The sequence below is a fragment of the Erithacus rubecula genome (genome assembly GCF_903797595.1).
Source record: "Erithacus rubecula genome assembly, chromosome: 9".
NCBI classification, from domain to species: Eukaryota; Metazoa; Chordata; class Aves; order Passeriformes; family Muscicapidae; genus Erithacus; species Erithacus rubecula.
The window spans coordinates 19,986,552-19,999,659 of record NC_136660.1 but is presented as its reverse complement, the minus strand read 5'-3'; the positions used below and the strand labels follow the sequence as shown (position 1 = coordinate 19,999,659).

Genomic DNA, 13,108 nt, shown 5'->3' with positions numbered 1-13,108 from the left:
CCTGTAAATGTGTTGCTTCCAATTATTCATATTTGAAGTTGTGTTACACTGATACTTTAAAAAAAACAGAATTTTTCTTAGGTGGGGATTTGCAAATTACAAAGTTTGTTTCTGTTCTGATTTAGAATAAAAGCCAAATATTACTCTTATCTAGTGTAACAGTAAATTTAAAATAAATACTTTGAAGGACATGATTTCTCTCCTCAATTTTATACTTAGCTTCATGACCTGTTAGTAGCACATGTGCACAGCATATGATCTAACACAGCTGAAATATTTTATTTAATTATTTAAAAATAGAACAAAAGCAGCTGCTAGTTACTACTGATCAAAATATTTTTTATAGATCAGAATGCCTCTGTTTGTGTTGTAATGCAATAGTTTGACATGGATAAACATATTGCAACAGTGGCATATTACACCACAGACAGGAGACACTTTTATGTAGGAAAGAAATGTTCTGGTCAGTGATAAGTGGCATCTAGCCATAGCCATTCTGATAATTCACTTTTGCCCCACACCTTTAGGTCAAAGCAGAATGTAAATAAAAGAAGGCTATAAAATACTGCAAATACAACCTTTCCTCATTATAGCAAAACTGTCTCTCATACTTTTGTAGCATGTAATATATTTCATTGGTCACTCAGAAAATAAATAAAACTGTTCAGGAAAAGTCTCTTAGGAGATACTGCACATTTGTGTCAAAGAGGCCTTGTCATGCCTGACATGGGGAATACCCATGTATAATTTGTCATTAACCAAGAGAAGCTTAACAATGCCTTTAGTTAACTTTTTTCCTCTTTTTTCCCCTCCTTTTGGAAGAAGGAAAGTATTGATGAGTATTGACTGAAAATAAAGAAAAATGTTGAAGTGGGTCTTGATGGTAGAGAAGGCAGATAGGGAAGTCTGCAACAGTGTCTTGGGACAAACGAAAACGAGAATTCCTTTTCAATTAATTTCCATTCCTTAAATCTCAAAGCACGAAAATGGCAAATGATTTGTAAAGTTACACAGTTCCCAGACTATGAGAACAAAGACAGGAACATACAGAAGGGTTGCCCTATTTGGCAGGAAAAGCAGAGAAAAATAAATCAGTTTTAGAAACAAAACAAGACCTGACACTGAGCACTTTCTCCCAAGACTGGGCTCATGATAAAGTTCAACTTAGATGGATATGCTGTTAATTTAGGTCCAGGAACCTCAGAGCTAGATTTCAAATCTCTTTTACAGCAAGAAATACACAAAAAGAACTGAGTGACCTCGGCTCTCCTTGCTGGAGAGCACCAAGCCAGCCTGCCAATCAGACTGGCTCAATGTAATTAACTCAACATTGCAAGAGTGAGGATCAGATAATTTCTGCTGCACTAACAATCTGTCAGACTTGCTCTGCTCCACACTTAAAAGCAATAAAAAGTCCCTTCCCAAAAAAAAGTCACTTAATCACATACCCTCTCAAGGCCAAGTGGATCATGCTTTAAAAGAAGCAATCTGCTTTGGTGACCTTGAAATAAACTCAATTTTGATGGCCTACAGAGCAAAGCCTGACCATACCCTCAGGATTGAGAGAGGATATGAAGCTTCAGCTACTACAAACAAGAGGACAGGCTCTCCCTTTCTCACCCTGAGCTTCTCCACTACTTCCTCTGAACCAAACAGAGCATGAAGAACTCAGACCCCAAAACAAGAACAAAATGTTCCAGAAGCATTTCAATTTGGTCTTCCCATCAGAATCTTTTATGGTTAATCCTCCTACCCACTTTCTAATTGGGAGCTCTTGTTCCATACCTAAGAGAATCATATTTTGTTCCAAGTATCTGCTGGGACATGAAGGGCACATATGCCAAGAAGGATGATGTTCCAAGCAAAGTTTCAAACTTCAGATAAACCACTTGCAGTATTTTACTCATGAATACATATACAGACAGTACTTCTAAAAATAAGTATTTGCTGGCAGCAGCAGGTTGAAATGATCCTGAAACAGCTCCACTGTCTCTGTAACTTGCACTGGAGGCCCCAAGAAACATACAGTTTTTCTAGAATCAAATCTTCCTACATTTTCAAAATTAGAGGATTTTGGTACTCACCCTTTCATTCTTTCCACTTAAAAATTTGGATAGTAAATGTGTAGCAAACTGACCTGTAAGTGCTGCTAGCTGTGATTGAGAAATAAGGGCTCATTAACCAAAAGGAGAACAATTTTAAAAAGCAATTTGAAAGCCATCTCATTTCTTTTATTCTAAATTAGGATTTGTGAGGCTGCTTTATTTTGTAGCTACAGAAGAAATAGTGCACAAACTTAAAAGAGAACAATCAGATGCAAGAGGAAGTAAAGATTTTAAAGGGAAGAAACAGTTTACTACTAAAGACAGAGGTGGTAAAATGAAGAGGAACTAGCTCAGAGTTGGTTGAGTTAATAACATTCCAGATATTTCACACACATTTACATGGGTTTGTCTACAAGGAACTGAAAAAATGAAGCTGAAGTACATAACCAATATATTCAAAAAGCTTCAGGGTGAAAATAAATGAAAATTTCGCAATGACTTAAATGCAAGCCAAAGCAAGCAGAATTGATCACTTATTTTCTGAATGTGGTAACAGACTAAAATGTCCAGGTACCTTAAGGGGGAGAGTCAGAGGAGAGTGGAATAAATAAGAAAAAGCAACTGAGTTTAGAAGACAACAAAGTGAAATGTGAGGAAGGTGCAGAGAAGAACAGCAGCTGAAAACCTTTTGCACCTTTGCAGTGAAAGAAGTGGGATTTACAGGAAAACAGTCAAGACCAATTTTCACAGAAAAAGAAACAGCAAAAATGCAGCATTGAGGATTGAATCAATTTTTGCAGAAGAATGGTTTTCAGGAAAAGGATTCAGCTAAAATAGTAACATAGATCTGTTTAACACAGAGGAAGGCAACACCTATTCCAAGGGAGAATGAATGTGTCCTGAAAGAGCCACTTCTACAAATATTCCCAGTCACGCTGCAGTGTGGAAACAGGAGCAGGGAAAGTGCACATGTGGCCAGGGCAAGGCTGGGGGGCTGGCAAAATCAGCCCTGTACTTAGATGGAGGAGAAAAAAGAAACAAAGCAAAAGAAAGAAGAAAGCAAAGGTATCATTGGGGGAAAAAACCCATCAACCAGGGAGGCAGAAACACAGGGAAGTAATTAATAGAAAAGCAGACTTCTCCAACAGCTGCTGACTGAAGTAAGCTCATTGGCAAGGCAGGAAGGCCAAAACAGGTGAGAAGCACTGAATGAGAAAATGAAATGGTTAGAAAGGGTACATCCAGTCTGAGACAGAAACCTTGGTTACAGCAAAAGTAAAGCTAATGGTCCCACTGCCAAATGGAAAAGATCAATTTAAACTTAAAGTAATATCCAACTACAATAATTAATATCCAACCAAATTTCTAAGCCCATCATTTCATTTTTTTCCCCACACTCAGATTCGTATTGAAATAAATTCTTAAAAATTAGTCTCTATTTGTATGTGTAAATAAATACTGAAAAATCCCATGGGAGTTTAAGCTAAATTACAATGTCTCTAACAGATACAATAAATACTTAACTGTATTTACTAGCAATTTGAATTTTATTTTATGTTCTAATGCCAGCCACCTGAAACATCTATCCAGTAGAAATGTCAATTTTGTTGAGCTTGGTTTTTTAAGTTCGACATTAACCTTATTTCAGAGCTTTATGATCAGAATAGACATGAGACTGCATTACTTGCCATTTTAGACAGATGAATAATGGTTAAAGACACATGAAGGCTATGGAACAGCAAATTTCAAGATAATAGTGGAAAGCACAGGTTAGAAGATGGTACAGAAGCCAGTTTGCTTGGGTTTTGAAAAAAAAATAATTCTGTACCCAGAAAGATGGCAAAAAAGGCACAACACTTTTGACCAAGAAAAATACTTTTCCAAACAGAAAAGAGAGTAAATGAGGCAGTCATGACATCAAAAAGCACAGGAAGTGCTATACACAATTAAATTTCTTCTTTGTGTTCTGACTTGTTAGTGTTTGGGAATAATTTCTTGTTCAATACTTCTTGGTATATGGCTTACAACTCTCTTCAGAGTCAGCAAGAATGCATATCAGCAAGAATGTGTACCTATTTTAAAACTTAACCAATGAAAGACAAAGACAAAGGAAGCTGCAAGTTGATCAGGGATACAGTGAAATGCTTTCACACTTTTTATTTCTACTATACTATCAACCAAGTATTAGAAATGGTTTCATCTCTAATGCAACATCTGGTAGAATAAACACAGTTTAACAACATAAATAATCAAAATTTTCCCAGCATGTAACAATATCTAATATCAATATCTCCCTCTAGCAATTTGAAATCCAAATTAAGATAAATTTGTTTAAAGGAAACCTGAAATAACTATAGAGAGTAACCTGGATACAGTGTCTGGTTTAGGACCAATGCATCCTAGCTGATAATCTACATGTAAGTGAGGTATAACCTTTGAAAAAGATGCTGAACACAACAAGTGGACTCCAGTTGCATGACACATTTTTGAAGTCACTGCAGCAAGAGATCTTGCTCTACAATTTGCTGCTATGAAATCCCATGTTTCAGATATGCCAGTCAGAGAATACTATGATGGTATGCTTACAATTAAATGGATATGCATTTCACCTTAGTTCACCTAGTAGAGAAGTTTATCTTAAGATGGGAAAACAGAAATGTCACACAACTGGAAACTCATTCATTAACAAAAAGTTTATAGAAAATACCGAAAAGCTGATTTTTGTTTAAACACCAAGCAAGCATGGACATATGAATATTCCTAACCTGTAAAATGATTCCTCCACATTATATCAGCGAAACTCATTGGTGGGCCACTGGGAGGGTAGTGTTTACCTTTCAGAGGCTCATGATCAGTCCTTATCATATCCATTAAGGAATTTTCCAAAGAGTGCAAGTTAAAAGTGTCATAGGGCCTATTCCGGTCCTAAAAGAAAAAAAAAAGAAGGAAAGAAAAAAAAAAGACAAGTGTTATTGAAAAACTTAATTTTCTAACACAGGTTCATTTCTTGTTCTATAAATTCCAGCATCCAATTCTACATTTCTTCTTGATAGAACTTTATATAAGAAAAAAAAAAAAAAAAAAATGTCTACAGTTGTTTAAAATTATACCCTTAATTTTGCAACTTCTGATTTCACCAGTACAGCTATGCAAAGAGGCTTTTAAATATTTCTAAAAATATACATACAAGCAACAGATAATTCTAAACATCATCATTTTGTCTTAATTATCAATTCTGTCTTAATAAAGACTATGTGTCTTGAACCATTTTGTTCTTAGGTTGTCTTGAAATAAAACTAAAGGAGAGAATGGAGTTCACTGGTATAAATAAAGCTTTCTTTCAATATTCCTGTTCAGGAATTAAATACACATCATTAAAAGCTTGCTATTACAGAAAACTGTGAAATACACGTAATCTTACTGTCAAAAATCTCACGTTCCCACAGTGCCTACTTGAAACTGAAGACCCAATCTCCCTTATCCAATGTGCTAATGTATTTTCTCTAAGTGGACTACCATTATTTTCTGTACCCATTTATTTCATCTACTGAGCATTTTTAGCAAACAATGTTCAAAGAATAATACTTGATTTGTGTTAGAAGCTATACTATGTACTGAATTTCATTGATTTTCAATTTGCATCGGTTGACAATTTTAGTCTTCTACAGTTGCTTAGAACTCCAACATTTGTTTACTATATTTAAGAGTATTTGTTCACCTATCCAATGGATCAATACATTGGATCATAAAATTAAATGTCCAGAAAATCTAAAGTAGATCCTAGGGGAAAAAAACCACCTCAAACCAAACAAAAACATCCAAAATGCTGAGGTTGGGGTTTTTTTTCCAAAAATAAAACTTTATCTGGTTAAAACAACTCACTTCCTAGTAATGTGCACTAGGAGAGAAGAGTTGGTTTTATTTCATGATCACTTCCTTAAAAAAAAAAAAATGCAAGGCTAAATTGAAAAGAAAAAGCTTTAACTTCAATGAAAAAAAAAAATCCATTCTAGTGATATGTTAGTAAATTGATTAAATAGAATCTATATCATTCCTGCAAAGCAACAACTTTTGTTGTCTTTTTCTATTTGTGTCTTTTAGGTAATACATGTACTGCATGTAATGGAGAGGTCAGATGCTTCAATACCCAACATATTTTTGAAGAGAAAATATGAATGCAAAGATATAGCTTATATCCAAAATAAGGGCAAGGAAGTATTTTTCAATCAGATGTGTGCCCTGATCTGGTTTACTATATATCCATAGCAGAGCTGAGCTGGCAAAACCAACTGGCAGGCGAGCAAAAGGGCAGGACTGCTGCTTTTGCCACAATGGTAGTTTATTCCAGCTTCAAACATTCCTGAGATTACAGTCTTAGAGGTCAGAAGGCGTGAGTTCAGAAGAGGACACAGCCTACAAATTGAATTTAATTGCCCTTTATTAACATATGTATGTTATATTTTAACTATGCTACTAAAGCAGCAAATCCCTGGGAGGTCCTACTTTGTTCTATAATCTGCCAAGGAGCTGTGCACATGGACACAAGTGGAAAAGGGAGAAAGAAATCGTAGGATGGCAGCAAAACTATGCAGGGCAGCCTTGTTAGAATGTTGCATCTTCCTAACCTTTTAAGGAGCACACAAACCTGCAATATATTTTCAAGATTAAAACAGACCTACATCAGACACAAGAAGATCAATTTAATCAAAACCCTTTACCAGGCAACTGTAAGACTTCCCATTATAGCACTTGAGCAAGATAAATCTAGTAAAAGAAATTTTAGACAAAACAGATTTTACGAGTGTGTTGTGGCAGGGCAGAAGTACAATGCATGCTGACTACAGACTTTGCAGTGTGGGTGATAAAACAAGTAATGGCTAACATTCTTGCCCCTAAATAAAAGGGCTGTTACCATTTTTCTCAGTAGTTTTCATTTCAGTAGTAACTCATTTGTACTCAGCAGATTTGAAAACTGTTTTCTAAATTCAGCAATTTTTTCCAAGATGACTAGTGCTTCAGCACATACACAATTATGTTTCCTCATTTCATAGCATGAACAGGTTCTCCTGGTTTTGTGAGCTGATACTGTTCCATCTCCTGGATTTGCCTTTTGCATTGTTCCCACAGGCCACCAATCTATTGCCAAACAATCACAACAACATAAACAACTCATAAAGGTCCTTAGAAGCACATAAGAACTTTGCCAGAAAGTTTTGGGACTAGGACCATGAATTACAATCAAAATATATACAAAATACAGAGTGATAAAGCATAATAAATAACTTGGAAAAGAAGTTTGAAAATCCAGCAAGTCAGGAAGATTTGCTGTGGTATTTTCCTAAAGAAGACAAAGCTCCTAAGACCCACTTAGATAAACTGCATTATGGATAAAAGAGAAATCTCCAGCTACCAGGCACTGCCTTTGGCTACAGAATAATCATTAAGTCAGCAAAAGATTAAGTCCAGCCTGCCCACGTTGGTTTGTATTTCTGCTGTGTGCAGACAGCAGCTCCTTCCTTGTTAGCTGCTGGTGCATATGGCAGCATATTTCATTTTCTTAGAATTCTCCAGTCTTGAAAGAAAGAAAAACAGTTTAGTAATAAGAGTTCTTAAAGAACAGATGGGTGCCAAAACTCTAAATCCCAGCTCTCAATGGCTGTTATCTGTACATTCATCCATGCCATGGACTTCCTCAAAGTGGACATGCTAAGTATAGTGAAAAATCACAAATGCATATCAGGATCAGATTTTGAAGGATCATAAATTGAAACAGACCTTTAGTTGGAGTTGGGTCTCAACTTTCTACCTCTAAATATCTTACTTGCAAGTCTGATAAAAAATGCCACATAATACAGTGTCTATAGTCTTCTAATTAAAAAAAAAAAATCAAAACCAAAGAATAACTGCCAAAAATAACTGCAGAGTCAATACACTAAAATAAAATGAGAAAATACAACAAGGTCCATTTTATCTGAATCTTACACTTTTGTGCATATGTATTATGCTAGTCTTTAATTACATAACCATGACAATTATTCAGAGGCCTCCAGTCTCCATCCAACACACATAATGAACAAGCTCTAGGAGTGAGTCAAAACAGTGCTTTGAAGAGATCTGTTTATCTCTAGGACAGACGCCTGTGTCGCTTACTCCAGGAGACAGCCGAGTTGTAATAAGTGCATCAGCAAATTCCAGGAAGGCAAAAGTAATTTTGAAAGTTACCTCATTTATGAAACAAATATTACTTAGCAGTACCTGCAGTATTGACAATTTGTAGCATTTGAAATAAAAATAACTTTTTCCTATTTGCTATACCCTATAATGTGGTAGGCTTTGTTCTGCCCCCTTCGGACTCACAGCTCGGGCATGTAAGGGCAGGGCATACCCAGCACTAATTCAGGTCCCTCCCAATAGATACACAAAACATGTCTTCACTGCTGAGAGGGAAAGAAAGATTGAGAAAAAAAAAATATGACTACATAATGGATGAAAATGGCAAGATCAATTCCATAGCTAGGACCATAACAGGTGAGAAGTGGATCTCAGTACAACCTGATTTCCTCACTAAATCTTTCAGCTTGTACAGGTAGCCCAAAGAAACTGGAACTAATGAACTAAAAAAGGAAATGACTGACCTATTCTATGGCAGAGAAATGGAGAACATGCTCCAAAACCTGACACTGCATCGTTTTCTTCTGTCTCTGCAGAGGAGTATGGCAGAAAAGACACTTGACCATTAATTGTTAAAGTGTGGTTAAACAGTGACAAGTTTTACCCTAAGAATGCATGTCAGCAATCTACATGGTGCCCAAGCCCAGCTATCATCCATACTCACAATCCTTAACCACAAAACACACAGCTGCATGTGTTAAATCCTTGTCAGCATGGTCATGTACATCTATAGCATAAAAACCACATTGAGTTGAGATGCCCCTCTCACCTGTATATCTTTTTACTGTGCAAGCAACAAATCCTCAGGTATCTAGATCCTCCCAAACTCACACTTCCCTAGGTCTACATATTTCAGTTCACTGACTTCCTACTAAGCTTCCAAGCTTCCTATATTCTGAACACTATCTCACTTTCAGGAATTTATTTCAGTGTTCTACATTTTCATGCTGCCCTAGATTTTTCAGCTTTCTGCACCAGTATGTGGCACAACACAACCCAACTCTGCTGAGCAACATGATGGCTTCAAATCACTAAAATATTAACTGTTTCCAGAACACCACAATGCCAGTGAGGCTCACAGGAGTCATCAGAGCCTGCGACATTACACGTAGTATTTTGATAAGAACAATGAGATCAGGATCTAGGGAGCAGCTACAGCTCTCATGGTTAAGCAATTATCCTATCAATGCAATCTTCCTCACAGGGGTCACTGCTGTGATATTTCTGTGCCCAACATAAACCTGGAATTGGCTGGACAGGGTTGCTAAGCATTACCAAAGAAAGTGAAGTCAATGGAAGCGCAACTTTGAATAAATACAGGGTAAAGTGCCAGCCCAGTTTCAAACAGGGCTCACTCACTCTATTCTAGCACCTGCAGCACAGGTTATTACCAAGAACACGAGGAAAACAAGTTTGTCTTGTTTCAGTATATCAATTCAAAATAGTAAAACCAACAACTGGAAAAAAAAAAAAGTATTCTGAAGTTTATCTTGGGACACGCTCAACATGCCACGATGGTGCACATGAACGATCACATACAGCATGCTCTAAATGCTCCCTGGGCAATCCTTCCCTTCTCACAGCTTCAGCTGGGATGCAATCCCACTCACATTCTCAGGGAAGTTAAAAAAAAGTCTTTCAAAATATAGGAAATCTGAGGAATATGGTAAAATTATCACTGTACAAAAGGATTTTTTAAAAAGTAAATAGCAAGTGTTACTTCCTTTGCAGCTTGGTGCTGGAATGCTGCCAATAATGACAAGACTGACAACCCAGATGCAGGCAGAACTAGAACAACCAGAAATTTCAGTAATTCTTCCTTATATTTGATTTAATAAAAACATGAAATAAGCCAAAACAAATAAGAATATGTAAAATGTAGGTAGGATTGAACAATAGTATAAATTTGTCTATGCCCATAATGAGGCATAGCTACTAACACCAAGTCTTTGAGGAATTTTATTTTAATTCCATTTTCTTTTTTTTATCTTTCCAGTTAATTTTGGACAGTAGTAAACTAAGGTAGATTTATTGTGTTCCTTTACTGGAACAAATTGAAGAATGTTTTCTTATGTTATTGTTGCCCTTGGAATGTGCACAGAATACATCAATTTCTCATATATTTGTCTTTTCTCAGCATTACCAACTGTAGCACATTTTATTTTTGTAAGTGTTTGGAAATATGCTGGGCAAAAGGTGAATTTTTTAAAGCCTATTTAGAAGGCTTCTAAGAAAAATAAGAAAGATTAATACACATATAAAACCATATCTAACTGTATAAAGATTATGAAAATATTTCCATGTAATTTGAAAAATAGCATTTCAAAACTCTAGTTAATACTTAATCACTTTGTCTGTGTTATATAAACTTTTATAGTTAACATGCAAGATCTCGGACTGAATCCAAATCCTTGAAAATTTGACCTACTCAAGCAATTTTTCCACAAGGAAAGGTAAAGTTGTATTCAAACTCTAACCCCTTATAAATCCTTAGTTCTAAAATCTTTTAGTGAAGTGTTTGGAATTTTTATTTTCAGATTAACTAAAAAGCACAGAAACAGGAAGAGATACAATCATGATCAGCATTATGTAGAATTAAAAAACTAATTAAAGTTATATTATTTGGTTCAAATGTCCCTTTACTTTGCAGTTGAGATTCCCTTTTTTGCATACCCTTAATACATGTTCAAAATATATAAAAGAAAGTTCAGTCTTCATAGCTACAAGACTTGGCATCATACTCAGTAAAAAAAATATCCTGTCAAGTTCCTGAATAGTCAATATTTGCTCGCAAAATGAGGGAAGGAAGCAATTGAATTTATCCTGCATTTTCCTAAATAGGTCTGATAACCTAGTTATTCTTCCAATACACATTTTTATAATATGCCAAACATACTATTTTACATGACCACTAGTGTTATTTCTCCATTCAATAACAGTCAAGCACAGAGTGAAATGCTCCAATGAAGAATACTATCATTTACCTTGCTACCATCTTTGCAAACAGAAATATGATAATATAATACAATTATGATTTCAAGCATCATTTTCTGTCATGAAAACAATTGAACAATGTGTTTTAAAAACCTGAACTAAAATTCCACCAAAAAAAAAATCAGAAGAATCAACAAAACATCTATTATTTTTACAGCTATTACACTACCGTAGGGAAAGATCTCTAGACAGTACAACTGACTGAGCATTCAGTGACAGGATTTATGTTTAATCATATTTTGTTCAATGTGATGCTTTAGATAAAAAACCTGCTTATCAGTCCTGCTGCTGAATGCATCTCAAAAAGCTGATGTATCCACTTTCTATTATAGTTAGTGATTACAGTAACAAACAGTTCTAACACTTGTAAAATATAGGATTAAAGTAGTTACACCCAAGATGACCATCAATTCACAAAAACAAGCAAGTGGAAAAAAAAAGATGTCAGCAGTAGAATTTACAAGCCCATTCATTATACCCTTGAGCTATTAAAATGACATAATTTAACTGGTTCATTGGTCTGCTGTGCAGGAGTTCAGCACTGATAAGTTACCTTTGGGCTTCTACCACTCTGTTCAGTAGAATGTTGCCTCTGCCACATAGCAAGGAAAAAGTAATTGACCTAAGAACTCCTTGCCAGACAAATCAGCACAAGTGCAAACCTCAAATCACAAAATGAAAGCACTGGAGAGATGCAAAGGAGGAGGGAGTACTGGGGATGCTACAGCATGAAAGGATCTGAACAATCTCACTTCACAGCCTGGAGCACACAACGTAAAAGACAGTAGAGTCATGTTGTATAGGGAAGCTGCTGTCTCCAAGATTTACAGTCTGTCTTGTGGTATGATAGCATAATGAGACTAAATTGGAGATAGAAAAGAACACAAGTAATCACTGTCAAACAGATGTCTGAGCACCACTGCCCACTAGCTTCATTTACTATGGCCACCAAAAAAAGGAGACTCAGAGACTTGAGAGACTGTTTCTCTGAAACAGTGGTTTTGTCTACAGTTACTGATCATGTGACAAGGAATAAAAGAGGAAAAAAGAACAGTCACTCAAGTGTTTAAGCTTGATGGCAAATAAAAGATTGCCTCTCATCCTAAATCACTGTGCTTTTAAGAAAAATGTGACTGACTTAACATCTAACTGGCACGTTCCATGCCATGCTCCTGTTCCATTTCTGTTGTGCTCAGGAAATAGTGCCTCCTGACAAAAATCTTGAAGGTGTCAGAACTCCAGTAGCTATTTCAACAAAAGAGAGGTACCACATTTCATCTGTTCACACAAGACAAGATCCTCACCTACAGGTCTGAGAACTGTCCCTAGAGAGGACAATCATGTTCCATTTCAGAAGAGGAAATGGTACAGTGGGAAACATTGTTTGTAAGGCCTGGGGGGAACTGGGGCTATTCACCAATATTTATTCATGAACCAGGCCAGAAACACTTGCAATGAAAAACAGCTCCCAGAGAAGACAAGGTGACTTTTGCAATGTGATGTCACTTTGCATCCAGCAGGATTTAAAGAAAAAATTTAACCTGTTAGTTGCAATATACTTTGTTCACTAATTACCTACAAATTACTCATGTGAACTACTCAAATCCTCACTTTATACTATCAAAGCACTATTAATAAATTGTGGCACACAACAATCCACTGTCACCTTCCTAAGGGGATTGAGAATAGTTAGACTGCAAATCTTGTCCAACCTGGGACTTTATGAAGGACATAATCAATCACAGAATCCCAAGCTGCCTCAGACACCTTCATGTAAGGGAAATAGAACTACAGGCTTTCTCAAGCTACTTCTAAACATGAGTTGAAGACTGCTGCATAGCCAGTGAGATACCAGGCAAACCTTTTTCTAAAGTGCCACAAAGTTAGAAACTCTGATT

General features: G+C 36.1%; 1 protein-coding gene across 13 annotated transcripts in view; it reads right to left on the bottom strand.

The window, feature by feature from the left end:
- CPEB3 (cytoplasmic polyadenylation element binding protein 3) overlaps positions 1 to 13,108 on the bottom strand; it is a 79,208-nt gene that overhangs the window by 46,436 nt on the left and 19,664 nt on the right. For 8 of the 13 annotated variants that reach the window (XM_079312024.1, XM_079312029.1, XM_079312028.1 and 5 more), the window contains exon 3: positions 4,811 to 4,970. In XM_079312024.1, the coding sequence (XP_079168150.1) occupies positions 4,811 to 4,970 (160 nt within the window). The remainder of the gene's footprint in view (positions 1 to 4,810; positions 4,971 to 13,108) is intronic. The other 5 variants (XM_079312027.1, XM_079312035.1, XM_079312026.1 and 2 more) reach the window with 1 other exon arrangement.